The 24,388-nt window shown below is 37.5% G+C and overlaps 1 protein-coding gene across 1 annotated transcript in view; it reads right to left on the reverse strand.

The window, feature by feature from the left end:
* LOC108784922 (dynein heavy chain 3, axonemal-like) overlaps positions 1-24,388 on the reverse strand; it is an 899,093-nt gene that overhangs the window by 445,403 nt on the left and 429,302 nt on the right. Inside the window, exons 31-34 of the mRNA XM_018553871.1 lie at positions 18,352-18,489; positions 14,740-14,883; positions 13,070-13,234; positions 6,618-6,840 (exon numbers count right to left, since the gene is read on the reverse strand). Coding sequence (XP_018409373.1) covers positions 6,618-6,840; positions 13,070-13,234; positions 14,740-14,883; positions 18,352-18,489 — 670 coding nt within the window. The remainder of the gene's footprint in view (positions 1-6,617; positions 6,841-13,069; positions 13,235-14,739; positions 14,884-18,351; positions 18,490-24,388) is intronic.

A 24,388-nucleotide genomic window follows, 5' to 3' on the forward strand; every position in this document is an offset into this window, starting at 1 on the left:
CTTCCCCGCAACCGTGGCCCAGTGGTCATGGGGGTCTGTGGGCAGGGGGCTCATCTGCATGTGGGTGCCCCCTTTTACAAAGGGGGCACCCAGATGCCACCCCCTTATTGAATGAGTAAGGGGTAGTTGTTACTCCTACTCATTCACCAAAGAGTTAAGTAAAAAGTAAATAAATACACCACACCTTAAAAAATACAATGTCAATCACAATGAACGATGCCCGCTGCCTCCCTGAAAACAAAAAAGTCCCGCCACCCACCTACCCAACCGCTCACGCCGATCTCCAGGCGCAAATGACTGCTCCGGTCCAAATGTAAACAAACTTGCTCCACCCATTTGTTTTATGCCATGACAGCTCGCTCATCCCCCCCTTTCCTTCCCTGCCAGGCCAGTGCTTGGATTAAGGGTCTGGTTTGGAAATGTAGGGGGAACCCAACTTTTTTTTTCTTTTTTTGTGGCGTTGGATCCCCCCTAAAATTCCTACCAGACTTTTTTCTTTTTACACTGACATTTTCCTTCTGTTCGCTATCTCTAAAATAGTGAACAGAAGGACAGAGGCGAATGCTTCTCAGATCCATTCCGCTATTCACTCTTCTGTTTGGTCCCTTTGAGAATAGGGGCGAACAGCAGAGAAGGAGCTGCCGAATGGGTTCTTCCCTTTGGAGGTGAAGTGAGCCGAATGCAGCCAATGTACTGCTAAAAATAATTGCACAGGGCTGCAGTGACTAGCCGAACAGGCTTCGTCTCACTTTCCTTCGGTTTGGTGATTCATTCGTCTGCCTTCAACAGCTTAGTGAATAACCCCCTAAGTGTATGTATTGTCTGTTGGAAGTGACAGTAAACTTACCACTACTCATTACTCTCAAAATCCTTAGGTTTATATATGATAAGAAGACACATAGGTACACCAATACATTGTGCTATTTTCAACAATGTAAATCTAAACAAGATTAGGCTCATTACAAGTTTTTCACATAAACGTATAACCCTCTGCATACTGAGAATGTTATGTATACAAATTACAGTACATATCTAGATATTATAGATATCTTTTCTATCCTAACCAAAGTGAAAAAAATCAAGCGTCTGCAATATAATGCAGTACAGTGTGGTGAATTATTTAAAATAACCTACCATATTCACTAGGGTTGCACAGATACCAAGTACAGTACTCGGTACAAGTACGAATACATGTACCAATACTTTTGAGCTCCAAGACTACACTAGAGAAAAATTCAAAAATTAGGAGGCAGCTGCCATTTGTAAGGAGCACACGGAGCTCCTGGGATTTGTACATCTCTGTCTTAATGTAGGATTTTGTTTTTATAAATATAAATAAAGGGATGCACAGATACCAGTTTTGCGAGTACGAGTACTGGTACTTGCCGAGTACTTACAAGTATGAGTACTGATACATTTTTGTTTATTGTCATGTGACAGTTTTTCTAAATCAATACAGACTAATGATTTCAGGACAGTGATGGAGTGCCAGAGCCAGGTCACAGCTGCAACCGCTGCAACCTGGTAGTTCTCATGAAAATGGCAAGTATCTGCACTGGTACTCGAAAAGTATCTGTGCATCCCTAATATTCACTGCTCTTAAGGTTTTAGTCTAAAATGTGTATTGGAAAACTAGCCTAAACCCCTGGCATGCCATGATAGTTACACTTGAACATTCCCAGTTTTAACCATTTCTAGTTCAGCATTAAAGAGACCACATTCTTGTCAAATGCATTGGTTGTTTTTTATGGTCAATACATTTTATTGAATACACAATTAATCACTTGTAAATCACTCTTCACGCTTAGTGTGGTGCTCCTTACTACCCAATCACCTGCAGCTACGCAGGTCAGCAAAAAATGTTTAAAGCTCAATTACTGCTTGTTAGGAATATGTAAAAACTTTTATGTTTATAGCAGTGTTTCTTAACCTTTTGTTTTAGTAATGGCACCATTGAAAATTATGCAAAATCTTGAGGCACCCCAGTCTAAAATGTCATTAGTTTTAAGGGGGACACTACATAAAAATGCACAAATACTGGGTTCCCCCTTCACATCAAGGTTCCCCACTCACATCAAAGTTACCCTTTGCATCAGTAACCCCCCTTCACATCAGAAACCCTCCTTTCAAATCAGAGTCCCCCCTTTCACTTTAGAGTTCCTGCTTTACTTCAGGAGCCCTTTTCACATCAGTCTTCATTCCCCCTTCACTTCCCAGACACACTATCACTAAATTTTGAAGCACATCCTGAGAAGGTCAGATGGCAGTTTAAGTCCACACTAAAGTAAACCTGCCTTTTCACCTTTTACTGCTGCTCCCCTGTTGTTCTGCTCCCCACTGACTTGCCATACATATCCCAGTTATCCATATATAAGAAAGCATGTAACATACCCCATATATTCAAAGTAGGCAGTACGCATTACCCGAGTGACCAATTCCCAGGCCCCAACATAGATATGAGGCATCCAGGGGAGTACCGTAGATCGTTTAAAATATGACTGATATTTGGTTGTGATATTTCAGGGGTGGTTGGGGTGAACAAAGCAGGGAAGGAGCTATGTAATTAAAAACATCCAAAGGTGCCTAGCTTAGGTTAGGAAGGGGGGGTTGCAGTTTTTTAATGTTATGTCAAGTTTAATGTAATTACACGCTTTTTCCAGAAATTTCCAGCCAGTTAGAATAATTTCTATGGCTTGCACCAACGCATGTCTACGTAATGTACAGTATATCACTGCATATACTACTTTAGGCCAAACTATGGGGAGTAAGATCAATATGCAAATCACATAATCACATATCCCAGACTGTGCATTCAGATGGTGGACTGGAGGAAAATGTACAAGGAAAGTGCGGGTAGGTAGAAAATTACAATCCTCCACCAACTGTATAAATTCTAGCTTCACTGACTTGTGCAGACTTTTCTTTTCGTTTTAGTCGTCATGACTCAGGACTTAAACAATGATCTCCTAAAAGAGTTTATGAATATTTTCATTATATTTTTTGTATAGACAATCTAGCATTTATCATTGAACTCAAATATTATTTGGCAAAACAGTGACCAACCAAACTAATTATTACTGAGATCTTTTGTTTTATGTCCAATAATTATGAAAGCTAGTGCCTTATTTTTATCTTTTAAAAAAATATGTTGCCATTGTTGCATTCAAAAGTATTCAAGCATTGATTGCATAATGAAACTAATTTCCCATTACGCAGCTCCTTAAAATTTGCTAATAGCAGTCAAGTAATGGAAATAATTAGAACACACTGGTGGTACTATCTATTAAAGCTGTGGAAAATAATGCTTTTGGAATGTTTTGCACACATTTAATTTACCACCAAATAGTTCTGCTTCCATCAAAATTATAGCAAGATGATAAAAGACATTGCATTGACATTTCATTTGTTGCAATTAGGGCATTTTAAAGACATGCAGTATGATAGTCTTCTTTGCATTTCAAACATTAAGCTGTATAAATATGATGCACAATTGCTATGTGGGGGTCTAGCTATAAAGCAGCATCATGACTTTACACAGGCCTTAGCACTGCTTTAAAGTTGAAGTTTAGTTAATTTTCTTTATGCAGCCCTGTGGACACAACTCATCATCAATGTATCCCAAGTCCTGGTAGTTGCTGCTTATGATACAAATTACCCCATGGCTACCCCTTACAGCACTGATGTTCTAGTGCTGTGGGTATTAACAGCAGTCAAGGCCAGTGTAGAAGAGTGTGTAAATGCCACTTGCACACCCCTTCCTCCTTTCTTCTCCATTCATACAAGTTGTACTCTTACTTACTACAATGCAAAGTGACCTGTCATTGCAGGAGACAAAACCTGTCATTCATCTGCCCATCTTCCAATCTCAGGTCACTGTGCTTTGTGGGAAATGCATTGAGACTTGTAGTTCTCAGTGGAGTACAAATGTGGTGATGTTACTACACTTGTAGTATATTGATAACTTTCTCCAGCTGCATAACTGGAACAGTCTTGAGGAACAGTCTGTAGGTGCCTGTGCAATAAACCCGTAATTAGTGGATGCTTTTGCATTACTTCTAAGTCTTTTAGAACTAATTTCAATGCAAAAATAAATAAATGCATATGTATTTGAGAGCATTTATTCTTTTTTTGGCAAAAAGTGGAATATGCCTTTAAGCTCTATGGGAGTCTTGGTTTGTTGGATACTTTGTGCACCTGTGGTGAACACAGGTGTTAAGACAATGCTATAATGTTATGAAAATATTGGGATACTCACAGTCTGTTGCTGGCACTGATTTAGGTTCAATTTTAATTGGTTTATTAAAGAGGTTATTTACTTTGTATGCCGTTTTAATCAAATGAAGCTGAGGTCTTGCTCCTTCAACAAAAGTGTGTCCTGTCTATTATTTGTGAGGGCAGAGTTCACAAGATTTGTTATAGGTGATATAGCTGGATTTGAACTTAAGATTCTCAGCAGAGATACAATTCATGTCTAAGCAAATATCTACAAAAACTATACTTTAGCCCTAATAACAGTTCTCATAAACTGATGTCACCAGGCATTTTCAGGAAATGCAGAAGTTGGCAGTGATTTCATGAACCTGAACAAGAGCTACTCCTTTTACACAAGTGATCTACCTTGGCTTTACAATGCTTCCCACAGCGGGCACTAAGCTCCTTTACAGCCCTCACAATCCAAATTCTATCAATTCTATTTGGTCTTTGGGGGAAGGTGGTACCTATAGGGCTTGGGCAATTGCTCATTTGATCTTTTTATTCAAGCAGTAGCTTATATTTGCTCGCAATTTTCATTAGACTCATTATGTAGCAAAATATTATCACAGAAACCTTTGAAAGTGGTTGCCAGTCTCTCATTCCTGGGTTTCACTCTAGAGCCCTAGACATTAATCTCTATACTCTGAGTAAGGTATTTACCAGTATCTATGTTCTCAGTGTTCAGTGGACTCTGTCATCAGGTAAAATACATTCTAAATGTTTCTAACAGAAACTGCCAGTTTATGACTTCTAGGCTTTTCTCTTGTCTTGTAAAGTGAGGTCCCGTATGGTACATAGGTTCTATTTGGAATAATTTAAGGTATCAGAGATAAGGAATGGGCAGCACAGTGGCGTAGTGGTTAGCGATTCTGCCTTGCAACACTGAGGGTGCCCGGTTCAAATCCTAGCAAGGTCACAACCATGTTCTCCCTGTGCTTGCGCGGGTTTCCTCCGGGTACTCCGGTTTCCTCCCACACTCCAAAGACATGCTGGTAGGTTAATTGGCTCCTCTCTAAGTTGGTCCTCTATGTATGCATGTGAGATAGGGACCTTAGATTGTAAGCTCCTTGATGGTAGGGGGTGTGATGTGAATGTGCAAGTATGTAAAGTGCTGCGTAAATTGTCGCGCTATATAAATACCAGTAATAAATAAATAAAAAATAAGGAATGGCTTGTTTTTTAAGCTTCTGACATGAGCTTTTTTTATGACAGTTTCCCTTTTAACTCATTCTAGTGCCTGTTCTACTCTGATTCCCTGATTATAAAGGCATTCATAATGCTGTGGAAATCTGTATGGTTTGAAGCTGCTTTAGTGTTTTGTATGCCTCAGTTATCAGCCAACAAGGTTACAATTCTGATTATTTAGTAGACAAATAACAATAAAGTTGTGAATGTAAATAGACACCGTCTGTTACAACAGAGCAGGCCAAAGAGCAAATGTTATGTCTTGCCCTTATCCAATATAATAAAACAACACACAATTCTCACAAGAAACTAGGGATGTTCAGATGCCATGTACTGTACACTGGTACCAAGTACCAGTACAGATACTTTTCCAGCTCCAAGGCTAGACTAGAGCAAAACTAAAAAGTTAGGAGGCAGCTGTCATTTTTAGGGAGCATACAGTGCTCCTGGGATTTGTGCATCCCTGTTTTAATGTATGATTTTTTTTATAAACATATATAAGGGCTGCACTTATACCATTTTTTCAAGTACAAGTACCGATACTTGTCCAAGTACTCACCGATACAAGTACTGATACATTTTTGTTTATTGTCAGTTTACAGTTTTTCTAAAACAATACGGACTAATGATTTCAGGACAGTGGTGGAGCACCAGAGCCAGGTCCCAGCTGCAACCCTGGTAGTTCTCGTGAAAATGCCAGGTATCGTCACTGGTATCTGAACCTCCCTACAAAAAAACCTAATTATTTATATAACATTGTGATATTTTAAAGCTACGGAATCATTATTTTACAGCCATTGGCTACTCAATAAGTATGGATGCTAGGTACGATCATGTATGTCAAGACTTTAGGCAGTACAATAACAATAAGAATAGAATTTCACTTTTTTGTTTCCTCATCATATCACATTTAATTTTTTAAAATTAAGTCTATGATTTACTTTTCACTAATATCCTGAAAATCAGCTCTGAGAAGTCAGAGTATGTTTTCCCTTGTAACCCACAAAAATAAATAACTCTTTCGAAATTTCTGCTTTACTGGCAGATATTTGATGGCTTTAAAACCTATTCAAACAACCAATAGATGTTGACTTCAAAGAAGGTAGCATCTACTGCCAGACATAATTTGCTAAAGTGGTAAAACTGTATTTTATAGCAATGATATGAGAGAAACTTACCATCAATCCACTCATGAGAAACTGGATCAAAACTGCCATATAGCTGTCCTATTGTGATAGCTTTTGGATTAATAAATATATAGTCCACTCTATGTTCATCCATAAGGCCTTTTATTTCTAAATCTTTCAGAACTCCTGCAAGGACCTTAAGTGAAGATGTTTTTCCCCCAAGCGGATTTCCAATCAGCATGAATCCATGTCGCACTAGCATCATTTCATATATCTGAAAAAGTAAATTTTTTGTTATTCCCTTTAACATCCTGTTCATACAATCAACTTTGGACCAGTTCAACATTTATATCCAACTACCATGCAAATAATAGGAGTGCACACAATCTAAAGATAAAGCTAAAAGCAATCAATCAGCTTTTAGCATTTTTTAGTGTAAAGCTGGAAAATGAAAGGTCACACTTTAATGTTTGCTACAGTTAACAGTTGTTTTTTTTCTTTTTATTTGAGCTCTTATCAGGGCCAGATCTAAAATTAGGCATGGTAGGCACATGCCTGGGGTGTCAATGTGTGAAGGGGCACCCTTACAACAATAAAGCAGGCTCTGTGCATAGCACTTTTTTTCTTTTGCAAAATTCACCAAGAATTTAGGCTTCCTGTGCCTTATGCATCCATTCTCCATACTAGATTGGTCCTTGTAGTTGATCATGAGATATGGGGGTAGCCCCCCAGTGGCAACACTGAAGAGGAAAAAGCCGAAGCCCATGTAAAAAATTTAGAAGACCAAGAGTAAGGCAGCACCTCTGAGAGGGTGGGTGCAGGGACTGGTTTTGGCTTATGATATAATGTTGGCTATACAGTATGTGCAGCTGGTACTCCTGGCTGGGGGTATATATAAATGGATAAGGTGGTTGTATAATGATCAGGGATATACTTCTGCCTAAGGATCATACACTGAGTGGCCAGATTATTATGACCACCTGACGTTTGTAGGCAAATTAGCTATAATTAGCTATAATTTCGCGCTGAAGTTGCTAGAGGGCCAGACCATTATACATAAGGAAGCAGGTTGTTTACCACGACAGTAGACTTGATTTTTTTCTGAAGATATGGGTAAACAACGCAATTTAACAGCCTTTGAACGTGGGATGATTGTTGGCGCTCAAGCCATGGAGCGAGTATCAGCAAAACAGCAGAATTCGTTAAATGTTCAAGAGCAGCTGTTGTTAAAGTGTTTGAAGACTGGACTGTCAGACGAAAATCTGGGTCTGAACGTGCGAATTGTGGCCGTCAGCCACTAGTTAATGTTAGGGCAGAGCGGAGAGTGGCAAGACTGGTACAAGACAACAGAAGGGCAATAGTGCAGTGTCCTCGCATCACCTTTCAACATCTCGTGGAGTCACGAGGCGGCCCAACAAAGTCATCTCGTGGAGTCATCTCGTGGCCCAACGAAATAATGATGGGGTGGTCATAATAATCTGGCCACTCAGTGTATATTTGTGGTGGGAGGGATGTACTGCTGAATGGAGATATTATATTGCATGTGATATTCTTGTTTAATGCTTCCTATATGCAATATTCCCTAAAGTAACAACTTTATTTGGTCACACTCGCAATTTGCTACAGCACACATCATCTTCTAGGTTCCATACAATGTCTCTGTTAAAAGGCCATTTGCTATAAAACCTGTGTGGATTGCTCTGGGGTAAAGAGAGTTTATATTTATGTGGCTTTTGAGTTATTTTGCAACACATTGCATCACCTTGATAGTATAATATACTGGAATGTGGCATCTCAGTAAATTGGTATATGACAATACGACCGTTGCATAATATGGTAGATTAGAAACATGGCACCTCTGTGACATGGCCAATATCCTGTTATTGCACTTCATGTAATGTTGCTTCTCTAGTAACACTGCATTGATTCTAGCTTTCATAATATTGATCATTCTAATTTCTCCTGCATTTAGGTCACTTAACAGGAGTGAAGTTTAAATTGACGTTAATGGGTGAAACTTATGAAGGGTCTGTGCGTCAAGGCTTCTGAGCAGTAAATCTTGCCCTCGTTGTTATATCTTCACTCTAGTGAAATTTTATCTGTGGACCATGGTTTTAGAGAGTACTTGTTTTCACATCAACAATTATCTAAGATAAAAATGTTATTTTGCCATATTAACACTTTGAAGTACATGCATCATGATAACTGCCAATCTGAAGCACAAGTGCTAAGAAAGATATTATCAAGAATTCTTTAAAGCTGCTATGCTAAGCAAACACTAGTCCAGCTTTACACTTTGTATATTCAGACCAAATAACTGTAATGTTGGTGGAGAGGACCCTGTAACTGGCTGTAAAATGAAATCAGTTGCATGGCTTTGTAAAAATATGAGACTTCAAGATGAGGACAAATTATAGAAAAAAAAACACCCATATATGAGAAAGCCAATTTGAATTAGCAATACACACTGTCTATGTTAGGTAGATGCTACTTTGATGAAATGATGCATCTTGCACGCTTACTTTATCCATTGCAAACACTGCCCCTCTTACTGAAACATAAGGATATTAAATTATTAGAATCAGTTTAATTTAAATGTATATGCCAGGGAAGCAAACTACATATAGCTTTTTGTACGCATCAACGGCCGTTTTAGAAGCCGATTTGCCTAACCTAAGATTATACAATCTGGCTAGCCTATGGTGATATGTATGCAATTGGCTAAAAATTACTTCTTATTACACCAACTATGATTTGGAGTCACAGTTGGTGGTACCATGGTCACTTGAAGGTATACTACACACCTATATCTATAATATCTCCTTTGTTAAAACAAAATCTTCTTTTGAGAGATACATTGATAGCATGGCAATAAGTACAGAAGCTTCATAAAACTCAAGGGGGGTGATTTACTAACCTAAACACACGCACGCACTAGGTGCGTGTGATTTTTACACAGCAAAACGTATTTATCAACCAAAAAGTCTCTAAAAGCATATTTCCACTAATGCCATATATGGAAAAATCATGCACATGATGCATATATAATGCTGCTACATTCCTGCATTCATCAACGCAAGCAACACAATGTAGAGCTAATTTACACAACATCACCTTGCAATTCATGCAGGGCTTTGGACAACACACCTGCCGGGTGTGTACACACTACAAAGGTGTCTAGATTCCACCAATAGATCATGCTGGGAGGGAACACACTACAGAGGTGTATACTTGTTCATGGCGTGGTTATAAGGTTAGTAAATCAACCCCCAGGAGTAATTTCACCATTGCCTCTGTGCTCCTCCCCAGTGTTTCCACAGGGATGTGAATCTTCTATTTTTAGAATATGGGCGGTCGAGAGGTATTCAAGAATTGGGTCACCTATTAGACGATCAGGGCCATTTGCTGATTTATGTACTACATATAGGATTTCCAATGATCACTTCCTTCAATAGGAATCTTTCATACAGGATAGGCTTGACACTTGTCAGATGAATCAACATCATGCAGTTATGTTGGCTATTCTTGGTTATCCTGTCTATAAATATTCTTTATCACAAATATAGCAGGCATCAAGGAGTGCGGGTAAGAGGAATTTCTCTTTGACCGCCTCGCCTGTATGAAAATGGGCAGATTTATTGGGCCTATCAGTGGTAGATACATTTAAGATTTTCTTTAGAGGATGGGAGGCAGTTCAAAAAGCAGCAAAATATGTGTGAACAGTGAGAATGAACAGATAATAGGAAACTCATATATGGAAAGGTATCTGATGTTACATAATGTATTGTTCCTATAAGCCGTAGCCAAAGCTAGGTATTTTAATTTGCAACAATAAAAGATTTGTTTAATATCTTTAATATTTATGTGATCTCAATCACACCCTGTTTATGTCATATGTTTATGTCATATGTTTATGTCATATGTTTTGGGTTCCTTATTAATTAAAAAAAATATTATTACTTAAAGTGTTATATTTATACTTAATTAATTAATGACATAATGGCAGGTAGATCTTTCTACCATAAAGACAAAATACCAATACTTGCTTAAGGTAGTAATATTAATCTGGAAAATCCTGTGCTTAGCTTCTCTAGACAATGTGTATAAAAGCAGCCACCATAATATTCTCTAAACTGGCACAATGGGATCAGATGTGTTGCTAGAGTCCACTGGACACACTACCGAAGTGGAAAAGTCATGGTAAACTCCTCATACAACAATTGGTTCAGTTCATTGTTTTCTTCCCCTTTCTTTTCTCTCTCAGTCTTCTGCCCCAGTATTTTGTATAATGCTTTTCTTTAGGAGCATTACTATGTATAATCTAAGATCAAATCTTCATGTGTTATTTTGCTACAAATGTTAGACATGAAGCCCACAGGAATTCCTGCCTAACATGACAGAGACTGTCAAAATGTTCCTCCGCTGTACTACACTAGACATGAGTAATTAACAGGCAACGGGTCGCAGATTTGAGACCCAGGATACATAGCTGTGTCTTTTGCCAGGACTTACTGTGAATAAGTCCTTAGGCTCTAAAATAACAAATTGTAAAGCATAATGGAAGGATTCTTTAACCATTGCTATGGATGATCATTACTTAACTACCTTTTGTATTTATTTTAACATTTGCAAACAGCAATATCTGCTGCAATACATGAGAAATTAGACCACCTATTGTCAGCCTGTGTGTGTGTGGTAGTAAGAAATATGTACATTTTCAGAGCCTATTTTTCATCATTCACTATGGAAAGAGAAGAGCCTTTTATATCTAAGGGCATCTGGAGAGTATGGTTACAAAGCAGAGTAATAGCAATGTTCCACATATGGTCTTTATTTACAGCTTTCTTAAGGCATATTATGCAGAGAAATACTGCTGCTGTTTAATACATATATTATTTATGATTTGAATGCCTTGTGTACATTAACACTTTATGTATGCAAACTAAAATGATGGTTACATTTTATTTAACAGTTCCAGGCATCTGGAACAATTATAAATACAGTAGATATAAAGTAGTATTGTATTTGTATTTGTATTGTGTTCCTGTTTTGTTTAGTAGCTGCCCTTTAAATAAATAAGTCAAAATGAGGATGCTGTTTAAGACCCCCGTCAGACCTTGTGGGCCATTTGCGGGTGTATGCCATTATGGCAGTGCAGTCATTTAGAATTGGCTGCCAATGCATAGTAATACAGTTTCTTTATCACAGCGTACAGTAGACATGTGCGATGTGTTTCTTTCTGAATAAAAATTCTGACAAATTTTTAGAGATTCGGACACATCCGCATTTCCAAATCCCAATGCATTCGAATGTGTCTGAATCCGAATTTCCATTTCGGCATTTCAGATCCCATCCGAATTTCGTTCAAAGATGAAACTGAATTGGACAGGTTCTGAACACGAATTTTCATTACGGCAACATGGGAGCCATATACAGTATACAGTATATACATATAATACTAAAACTGAGGCTCCTAGACCCGAATGGCATTCGGGTCAGGGAGCCATATACATACAGTATATTACTAAAGATGAGGCTTCCAGACCTGAATGGCATTCGGGAGCTCCTGACTGCAATTCGGAAATTTGGATCCCGAATGCCATTCGGGTCTAGGAGGTTCAGCTTAGGTATTAATATCTGTAGATGGTTTTCTATGGTATTCACAATGAATATTCGCAAACTCAATTTTTCTGCAGCTTACATGTCTAGCGTACACTTTCTCTAACACAGCGTACCACAATGCATGGCATGTGTGGTACTTTGCAATGAGGTGACTGTAGTTGTACATTGGGCTGCAATTCTAAATGAGTGGCACCAAAAAGCACTACACAAAGTGCCTCGTGTTACGGTAATGCACAGTAAAATATGTGTTATAAACCTGAAATTGTAAAAAAAAAAACAGTTATTGCATATATTTCCTTACAATAAGAGTACAGCTGCTATGCAATGGCACTACCTGTCATTTTTATGAATTTCTGTGACCATCCCCAACACTTCTTAATTTTGACCGCAGGTGATCATGCAGGAGCAGAGCCTGTTACCTGGCTATGATGCACTAAGAAACATTTTGGTCATACAGATACTACAATGGGGCAATTCAAGAAATACAATTAAGGGAACACTGATGCACCTAAACATTTGCATACAACTGACTAATCTGCAGAGAAGCACACAGTTCTGGGAATCTATACATTTATAATTTGCAAAATGTATGTTTTTTTGCATATTAGGTTATCTGTAGGTATTCAGGTGCATAACAACCAAAACATGATTTGCCAATTCACCTGATTTTCGTGCATCCTTTTCGTGGGGAACTGTCAGCATAAGCAACAGTTTTTCTATCATGGAGTGTCTTGTGGACATGAACAGATCTGAAGCTCTTAACATAATGTAATAAAGGTGCGCATGTGTTGCATTTGGTAATTGACGAAACTCAATATACTCAATGTAATTTTGTGAAAACAAAATGCTTTTAGATGTGAATGAGAGAAACATTTGCTGACTTGTATTATCTTCTTGATGAAGCATGGGACCTGCTGCAGATTCATTTTCCTAGTGATTTCCCTGATGGACACTTCCAGACTGCCATGGTCAGGAGTTGGCACAATAACCCCAGGGAAAAGGTCAGAAATGATGCTATCAAAAAGCGGAATGTCGTGGGACAAAAACTGCAAATTGAAAATAATGAGAAAAAAAGAAAAAGATTAGAAACGCTGAACACTCAAAGTAAAAAGTAAATATCTATGCCCTCTATGTCACGATGTAAATATTTTATTGTAATGACTTCCAAATTGATACATACAGTATATAACTTGAATGTAAATTGAAACATTTAAAAGAAGATCTGAATTGAGCTTCTTTTTAAGGATGTTTATAAATGGATCTTTTATGGATTTTGTTAGTTATTATTTGTAGAGAAAAATTACATTTTACATCAAAACATTTAGCACAGAATGCTCCTATTATAGTGCTGTGTTATAAGAAAGCCCAACAGTTTCTGCTTACTTTCAAATGACAGGTGTAGATGGGGGCATTAGTTCACAAATGTATATGAATTTGTAGTGCAGAGTAGAATCTATTAAATGAAGTACAGTGACTACGGTTTGACAGCTCTCATACATGGCGGAGAAGCTGGGAGGAGCTTTGGGGGAAAACTGGGGATTGTTAAAAGAGATACAGCAACACATTAATATTGAGAATACATGATACATTTATTTTCTCATTATAAGTAGAAGAGACAGAAGAAGTTATGGTGGTTCTAGGGGCCTCCTTTATCAGGACTCAATGTGCTGGTTGACAAAACAAAAGTGTTGGACTGAAAAGGGTTAAATACATTTGAAAAGGTGCAGATAGATATTCTAAAGCAGACTTTTGCAGTTGGATGAACCTGCATAGAGAATAGTTGCCATCATGATTGCCATCATGGTTCCCAAAAGGCCAATGGGAGCAAAAGTAAAGCTCTGTATAAGCTCAGCTGTCATTTGCTATGCGAACAGCTGACCTATGGCAGGCCGTTCTCCTCGATCCGGCTGTCACTTCGGCTCAGTCGAGCCAAAGCATATGCCTTCGGCTTGGCTGAGCTGCTCGCCTGCCTTCGGATGCTGTATGGGCTATTTTGAATAGACTGTACAGCAGCCCTTTGGTTTGACTGAACCGAAGGTCTCTTGTGGCTGAAGACAGCCGAAGGATCAGCCGAAGCTGTGGCTGGATCCTTCAGCTCTTTAGTGAATAACCCCCTTAGCTTGGCAAGTGAACTATTGCAGTGGGGTGGCAGCATGGGACTAGCAATGAAAAGACTACCAAAAGAAAATGTGGGAAAAAGGAATGTGTCTCTTTAAGCCTGATCTAAATAGGTAATCTGCATACAAAATAAACTCAAGACAAATCAACTAATCTTGTACATGTCAGAAAGGAAGGAGAGCCATTGTCTGGTGAAATATATGCAGATGAATCCAGTACTCTTTGCTGCGGTGACATTTTAAAAGACACGCGGGGTCATAAACATTGCAATTAAGCTATAGTATGCAGTTTATCTTCTCTTCTGCCTTGTAATTGTCAATCGATATGAAATGGCGCGGGAGAAGAGCAAAACTACAGAAGCTCATGTTTGCTGTCATGCATTTCCCTCTCACAAGTACACATTAAGGAAGCAGTGGCTGTAGCTAGACCCTACCTTAGGCAGATTAACGTCACGTATTGATCGAAGCATCAGCACATCCTCCTTTTCATCTGGCAATTTAACCTTCAGGTTTCCAGCAGCTGTTAGCACAGATTTAACTGCCCTCATTCCATAGTCATAGTGATGCTGGGAAGAGAGCTAAAGACAGATTGGGTTAGTTATTACAGTATTAATGATATGAATAGTATCCTTAGTCCAACTGCAAACCTCCTGTGGCTTTCAAGATACATTTAAATAATCTCCCAATATACCCTAGAGAGAGTTGGTATATAACTATGTCCATCAATGGTACATACTGTATGATCCAGTTTTATGACATTATAGTGAAAATCAGTTTTATTAAATCTTATAGCTACTTCACCTGCATTTATTTTAAACGTCAACAATTTTAGTGGTAGAGGCACATTCATGCACTGCTATTATATTACAATGTATAAAAACACTAACATTCAACATAGACAAACAGTAAAAGTTCATAAAAGCTACATTGTTATTTGATAAACCTAAAGCAGGATTTAAATACAGGATAATTATTTTAAACAGCAGAATTTAAATATGTCTCCATCTATAAACATGTTTCATTAAAATTATTATTTCTTATGTTTGATCATTACATAAAATAAATATAGGAAATGCATCATTTTTTTATGATAAACTAGAAAAGAATTAAAGTTGAAAAAAGATCAGTGCTGAGTATTTGGGTGGTAAGCATTGCATCAATTACACAGTGACAAGAAGCAGAATGAAGGAAGCTATGAATAATGGAATCACAAGGCACAAAGCGGATGGGATGTCAAGTCTTTGTGCAGAAGGTCATGTATTCCCCCTAAAGGGTAATGGTTTTCTATCAGACAATAGCCCTATATCCATCTTATCACATTCCTCTGAAAAGTGCCTGGGCACAAAGTGGTAAGATAAAATGTTAGGTTGAAACAATACTAATATGTATAAATGGGGGGTGAGCCGGATGAGAAAACCTCAGGCAGAAAGTAATCGTATCTGAAAATCTGGGACTTGTTTGAGTAAGCACAAGGATGGGGGGAGGCTTCTTAATAACCAGTCATAAAAGTAGCTAAATGAATAAAGACATTTGTGACATGGTTTAATTGTTTGGGGGATGAAAATGTATTAAACTATCAAAACATTGTGAGGATAAAATTAGATTCATTAATCAAAGCAAAGCTGAGAGCTGACTGTGAAGACATGATGTAAATACATTTTCAGTTCTTTTAAACTCTGTCTAACTGAACACTATCATTTATAATATGTTGTCATTTTTTAATATTGCAATATATGGGGCTAATCATCACTGCTCTAAAAAGAACACAGGTAACAAAAAAAATAGAAGGTAAAGGCATATCTAGAAAGGAGTGCAGAAAAGGAACTCAGCAGCAGTATTTTTTGGTATGTTGTGTGATAAGGAACTCACAACAAATTTGACTGCAAAATGGAAATGGAAATACACTATAAAGTGTATGTCAAGCCAAAATCTTTTTTTCTGTTGTTGGATAACATGGGTAAGCATTGGAACTCCTGTCAGGTTTTTACTTTTTACTGCTGTTCTCATATTTTATACTACTAACAACAATTTCACCAGACAGGGTAACAGAAAGACCCGGGTTATAGCTTTCTCCTAAAGAACCAAGAAAAGCATTTATATTTCCATCAATCCAACAGGAAATGAGGGATAAGCAATATTTGGGAGTGAGCTTGGAGAAGTAGCTACTTTACAACACACACAGGGACCATGGGGAACAAAAGTAGCCACCCTCCAGGAGGAAGGACAGTGTCAGCACAAGATAATTTGAGGATCTACAGCTGAGTGAAACACTTTTGTTAAAGGTACTTGAATATTTATTTTAACCCCTTCGTGACGGGAGACGTACACTGTACGTTCCACCACAAAGGGACCAAATTACTTGTCACGTACACTGTACGTGTCGAATTATTTGCTGCACTAGAAAGCTGGTAACCGCTGAGAATCAGCGGTTATCATTCATTAATGGATGCCTCAGTACAGAGGCATCCATTAATGAAAGGGATAACCTTTTTCAGACACCCAATACCTGAAGATCGGGTGTCTGAGAGTCAAAGCAGAGCCGGCATGTTTGCCGGCATTCTGACAGCTCGTATAGATCGAGTGATATCTCTCTCAAGCTATACTGGCTTTTTTTTTTCTTTCACTTTCAGGAATAGATACATAATGTATCTATTCCTGAAAGAAGAATGTTTCAGTTTTCTGATGGTTGTTGTAACAATCAGAAAACTAGTGACAGCTGAATCCTGAACTGCTGCAGGATCAGTATCACCAACTTATTATCGGCTGTTCTGAAGTTTGAAACAGCCTGATAATAACCAAAAATTTATTAATTTATCAAGCAGTAATAGTGAGATTAATTCACAATGACTGCTTGATATAATTAAATAAATAAAATAACATTTTTAAGTTTAAAAAAATAGTGAAAAGTGTAGAAAAAAAAACTGTGGAAAGTGTAAAAAAATTAAAAATAAGGGACAAATAAATGAATGTATGTATTGCATTTTTTTTTAGCTGTGCTGGTTTTGTTAAAAAAAAATACTACAAATCAAAACTGGGAAAAAAAGTTTTTTTTTACGTTTTTTCCTCTTTTTTTTATTTGTATTTGTCCTAAGTGAGGCGTTAGACACACATATGTGATATAAATATGTAGCCCTATCTGTCCTCTAAAAAACAATATATAATATGTGTGGGTGCACTTTGTAAGAAAGTATATTACTGACGTGGAAGAATCACACAGCAAAAATGTCAAAAGTGTGTCAGTCATTTACGAACAGAAACTAAAAACAAGCTCAGTCATGAATGGGGTTAAGATTTATCTCCTGACTTTACTTCCACTTTAAGGGAAGGTCTAGTCGAACATTTCATTGCAAAGTGAGGCCTACTAACTACAAAATGTGCAAACCATAGGAAAATTGGATTTACTCTCTCTGCTGCCCCAAGGCCAGGTTCCTCAACGCGCCCCCCTACCTGCCAAGCCCCCCCACCATGGAGAATGGGAGACCTGCAGGCTGCATACAATGTCGCCAAGATCACTTGTACAAAACAAGTGGTGGCTTCCCTGCTGTCCCTGCTACCAGGGAGTAGAGGGGCAGCGGGGCTAAATGTAGAAAACTACCCGCCCGGGCATCTGGAAATATCAGTTCCACACCCCTGCTGCCCCCTCTACTCCCTGCTGCCCCAAGGCCAGGCCTTAGTTGGCCTTGTGGGAAATCCGGCCCTGACTGTGCCCTAATATAGCAGCACTCAAAAAAGAAAAAAAAATCATTTTATGGTTTAAAAAATATTCTTAGGCATGCACCTCATTTACCTTTTCACCTATATAGGTGACATACATGTTTTTGTGTGAGTGCATGCATGTGTGCTTATCTGCAGGATACTATGAAAGAAAAAAATAATATTTCTCTAGGGTTTTTAACCTTGATAACCATAACTGACAATTCATATATACCATAAATCCAAACTATCCTGTCTGTGGGTGAGCTAAACAAATGATTGTGTTTTCCTCTTGTTTTGTGTTCCATATTTATTATTTGTTATTCAATAATAAAAAAACAAAAGAGTCTTACCTGTTCAGAGCATAATCGATATGTAGCCACAATTTTAGCAGCAAGGCTGCGTGCTGCAACAAAACCCATGGAATACAGAGAAATCTCAGCAATTAATGTATAATCTGGCACCATCATAGCAACAGTCCGAAACAGAACCTATAATATAAGATACCATAATATTTCTATATTTAGCTGCACAATGATACTCTATTTTCTGATCATCCATATTTGCAATGTGCAGTAAACATTTTTGTATTGCAACATTAAATATGACACCATCTATAAATAAACTCTTTTTGTTTCATCATTTTCACAAATCAACAAAGACTTTCTGCTGTTCAAATTTTAGAGGGGTGATAGCTTGGTGGTTTTGTGATATTTTTTTATGATTGACAGTCCCAGGGTTACAATAACAGTCACTGCATGGGTGCTAGGAAATAGGGATGAAGAGTTTTAGATGTATACATTCTTTCCAGTAGATGGTTTCTAGATTTATTCACTGTGTCAGAATGAAAATCTATAAAATAAAGAGGGACTGTGTTGTTTTAGCTGTTTTAAAAGACTAATAAAGAAATGTTTTAGGTCTATGAGACAAACTCAGAAGGTACAGTACAATTTGTGCTTTATGATGATATGTTTATAAACATATTACCCTTATATCTATATTTGTATACAATACAAATGGGCATGCTGTAAATGTAAAGTCTTTTTACACATCTTACACTAGTCTTATATCCACTGATCTCACAGCTTGCATTGATGAGCTTGTCAGGGTGACATACCACCCACATGTTGTCATTTCTTAACTAATGACAATAATCTCTCTACCACAGGCAGGGGGTGGATATGTCTTCTGGGAGATCTTTAATATGACAAGTAGCATTTTTGTTAACTTCTGTTCAGATACCAGGAAATATTACACTAGGACACACAAGGCTTCAGAATTGTAAAAAAAAAGTATTAGTGACCTATTTAAGACCCAACAATGATAGTGTGTATGTATTTATCCCAAAGGTTTAGTGTATGTTAGTTGTAACTGTGCGAGTTAACTATAATAAAAAGATTGCTTTCAAAATGTGACATTAAGCCAACCTTTCTCGACTAGGGTTTTCCCAGTAGGTGCTTGTGGTTCCTTGAGCAGTAAGCAATGGTGGATTAATCTCCTGCCTACACTGATCACTAATTCAAGGGGGCATTTTTCCACTGACATCTAATGTTAGGGGTCTCTTACATCCACCAATCACTACATTAAACTGAACACTAGTGTAAGGGAAGACAGCAACTGTTTGAACCATTATTTGTTTGCTTTCATGATTACTGAAAATAATTTTATTGCATAGACCAGGGGGAGGTTGAAAAATTATCCACCATGGGTGTCAGTTACTTTAGAAAATGCAATTTTTTACTTATTTTATTTAAAAATTTCAATCATGGTAATGTACCAATAGCTGTAGATATAATCAATTTCTGTAGTAGCATTTCACTATCTGTATATGACAGAGTTTTAAAACATGATGTTCTGGAGTGCCATTTTAAAACAGCAGTCTGTTAACATCCGGTGTGCATGCCCAGTGAACACACAATTCCTTTGATCATACTATCATTAGACATTGCAGATCATGGCCAAAATGCACAGAACCAGAGTGCTTTGGTGCATTGCATCACTGTGAAGACTACAAATGTAAACAATATTACTGTCTCACAACGGAGGAAAGAAGAAATAAATAGATAAAGGTATACTAGAAAGGTAGACTCAAGGTGGGGAGAGGGATTACTAAATGTTATCGTATGATAATTTTTTAACCTTTTCACTCCCCCATATATGTCATCTTCATCCTGTCTCTGTACTTCCTGTATATTAACACCTTCACCTCTTATCCTGCAAATGAATCCCCTCATCTCCATCCTATCACTTTATGTGACCTGTACGTTAACTTCTTCACCCCTACTCCCTTTGTGTATGACCTGTACATTAATAATGCACTGTATCTAGTGCACCATTAACAAGATCCAGGTTTTAATCCCTTAATACAGCATGTTTCTTCATTTCCCAAAAACAATTGTGGCAAAAAATTAGATTGCCTTTGGTCTACTTCCCAAAGAGGGGGTAATTTTGAGGGTGTTTGTACTGTCCCCGCATTTTTATATAAGTTTTATAAAAGAAACTAAGGCAGTTTTTTTTTCTAAATTGTTGGTATTTTATTTCTTTGAAATAAAAAAAAAAACTGGTGGTTATTAAATAACACAAAAATGTATAAAATTCATTTGGGTACAGTGTTGTATGACAAATTATCATTTAGAGTATCACAGCACTGAAAACTGAAAAATGGGCAAGGGCAATAGTAATGAAGGAGAATATGCAGGCTGGTTCACGTATGCTTTTATATTAATCATATTATGCTGAATAAAACAATAGTCTAGTTTTCATATTTTGATATTTTACACTTAGTATTTCTGGCCTGTATGTGAAATGGCATTATTTAAGGTAGGTTTCCCTTTAAACAGTTCCAGTTACAAAAAAAAAATGCTCAATGCATACAAGTTGCCCTGCCTTTCACAAAACAAATGCAATTTGTATGGTGACCAGAGAAAAATTAAGAAACATATTGTTTTGTTTTGCATTGAAAGCTAAGTACTGATACAGATAAATGTCTGTGATGTACTAAACAACGATACATTTTTCCGTAACAAAATGTACTAAATATTAAACCAATAAATACATTATGCCATCCTTAAAGTGTATTTCCAATACAATATGCCATCCTTAAAGTGTATTTCCACTTTTTCGGTCGAATTTGAGAAACCCCCCCCCCTACATGTTTGTTATGTGTTCCTATTCACACAGCATAATGAAAAATAATTGTTGAAAATATCTTACCTTTTAGATGTTTTGTTGCAACAGGCAAAATGGTTGAATTCAGGATTGTGAGGACTTTCACAGTCCTTATAGAAAGACTTAGGACTGAAATTTAAGGATTATGTTTCTCTCATTAACTTCATTAACATACAATGCAGAAGCCAGGTATTTTACCCTTCGTTAGGACAGGCAGTGTTCATATCTACTTTACAAATTATAATGAACAAACCCAGGGCCGTACCTAGATTAACCCCTTCATGACTGAGCTAGTTTCTAGTTTCTGTTCCTAAATGACTGACACACTTTTTACATTTTTGCTGTGTGATTCTTCCACAGCAGCAAGTTTTGATTATTATTTTTATTTTTAGAATTTTTTTAATAATAATTATAGTATACAAATATATTTATATATAAACGTTTTATTTTCCTAATTTTTTGTACATTTTTTTTTTTTTTTACACTTTGTAAAAAAAAATAAAAAATTTTTTTGTCAGTTTATATCAAGCAATCACTATGACTGCTTAATAAATTAACTTTTTAAAATTTTTAGTTATTATCAGGCTGCTCCAAGCTTAGGAACAGCTAATAATAACTTTAGAGACTGATCCTGACAGCATGTCAGAATCAGATCTCACTAAAGGTCTTTGATCGTTCCTAGACGATCAAAACTGATACATTTCACTCAAGAGATACATTTTGTATCTAGTGGTTGAAATGTATCATTTAACATCGGGCAAGGCTCTGCAGCTGTCAAAACAAGTAGCAGAGAGGTGAGTCACTGCTACCTCTCTGCTATCTTCAGCGGTCAGATACGGGATCGCTATTTAGCGAACCCGTATCTGAATGTAAAGGCTTCATTCTTTCATTAATGAAAGAAAGAAGCTTTTAAAAAAGCTTAACTATTTCATTAATGAATGTCTCAATAGTGAGGCATTAATTAATGACTGGAACTGCTGAGAATCAGCAGTTACCAGCATTACAGAGGCTAATATAACGCGGCACGTACAGTGTACGTGGCAAGTCATATAGCCACTTTGTGACGGGACGTACACTGTACGTCTCCCGTCACGAAGGGGTTAATTGCCAACAGAGGCAATGTCGTTCCAGGGGGGAAGGTGGGGGGTGCTGTCAGGGAATGGTTACTGGGGGGTGGCGTGCGTGGCTCATTTGTTGTTCAAAGGGGGCAGTGGCAGAAGCTGGACTATGCTGTCAGCAGCTCTGTCCGGTGTACTGCCCTGCTTACTGATGTCACAGGTTGCCAGTAGCTATCACCTTATTTTTAACTATGCAAATGAGAGCATGTAATAAATATAAAATAGGTGCTATCCTAATTTGGCTGCAAAAGTGGAAATACACTTTAAAAGCTATACATACTCCTAAACAAAGTCACTCAGCCATGTTTTGTAAGTATACCTTTAAATAATCAAAGAATGTAACAACACATTTCAGTCAAAAAACCTACATAACCAAAATGTCTGCTACTAATAAGAGTAAATGCCATAGTTATGCTTTAAAAGTGTTTTCCCAAACACGAAACAGAACACACAACACAAGCCCTAAGAAACATATACCTATCATCTAAATTTGTAATATCTCATAAAACACTACTCGCCAAAAGGTAATCAGTGAATTATGGAAATTAAGCAGATTTTTAAGTATCCTGGTTGTCTGTTCTAATTAAAATTTAAATTGAAAACTGGGTTCTAATGAAGAGAAGCTTAGTTTTGGGTCTAATGGGAACAACCTGGAGATAACTTGAAAACTAGTCACAGAAGGACAGCAAATTCACATGGGTATGAGTAACAGCAGATGTACAGTTGTTCCAATATTTGAACTGACGTAGAATGTTTCCTGGAAAATATTTGATATTTCCAAAGCCTTTATGAATAAACAATTGTGTGAAGGCAGTGCTTTGTGTGAATAACCATAAGTGTGAATTTGCACAATTTACCTACATGACACTGATGCCTTTTTTAAATGGATAGCCATCCTGCCTGAAATGAGGCAAATATGCTCCTTACAAAGCTGCTGTTATGCCATCCTCCATACCCATTCAAGGCAGCAAAACTGAACCAGTTCAGCTGCAGAATTATGACACATTCTCTTCGAGGAACCTTGGAAAGCAAATAACTTTATACAGTATGTAATGTTATTTATACAGTTTCTACCTTCGATTACATGCTTTTGGCACATTGGTCTACAGCTGATAAATTGAAAAAAAAATGTTTCAGGACACACTTTTTATCACACAGTTTATCCATTTTTTGTAAATTTTCAGTCACATTTGAAAGCCTGAAAACATTAGACCTGCTGATCACTGACATATCATTCATATTAGGCATTTGCTGGGCTAACAATGATAGTAAAGGGCCAATTTATAACAGAGAAAGCATGCTATTCTGCTTTTTCTGCTGAAAACTTTTTGGGTTTTATTTGCAAATCATTTGGAGAATTCTCTGCATAACACAGAGAACAATCTGGGATAGTAGGAGACCTCCATCTCCTCGTGACCTAGCACTATTTTGCTTCTACTCCTAGTCCTTTTCCCCTATTCATTGAAATTAATTGTGCTTCCCTTGCTTCAAAGTTCTTAAGCAATTAAAGCAGAAATCACTGTTTTAATGCACAGTGATGTGCTTTATACATGTCCTGGAGATTTTTTTTAAAGCAGGCAATTTGGCAACAGCAAGGCCATACTGCAGCTTTAGAAATTGGCCCCTAGGAAGTGGTATCTTATGTAATGTCCACACTCCTGACCCTGTATAGTTGTCTGTGGTCTCCCTAGTGTCTCTGCGTGGAGGTGGCCACCTTCCTCAAGTCAATACCTACAGCAAAGAAAACACTGAGCACCACAGTAGTGTCATCATCAAATGTCACTTTAAATCTCTAGACTAGACTAGCAGTCAGAGGCAGCAGTGCCATAGATCTCATCTCACATATGCAGCTATGAAGCTGTACCTAGCAGAGAAGTGGCTAGGCACATACATGTACCAATAAGTGCACTGTTGTTTTTCGGAAGGAATTCAAGATAACCATTAGATTTTTGAGTGTTCTGTTTAGGCATAATTAACATTTCTAAATGTTTTCTGTAACAGAGTAAGTCTTTACTTTTTGAGTTCAGTTGAACTTTAAGTAAGCATGTTTCAAAATATGTCATAGGGGGGCGTGGTTTGATGGCCGCTTGAACCAGACGTCTTT

Source organism: Nanorana parkeri, unplaced genomic scaffold, assembly GCF_000935625.1.
Source record: "Nanorana parkeri isolate BGI_ZX_2015 unplaced genomic scaffold, ASM93562v1 scaffold132, whole genome shotgun sequence".
Lineage (NCBI taxonomy): Eukaryota > Metazoa > Chordata > Amphibia > Anura > Dicroglossidae > Nanorana > Nanorana parkeri.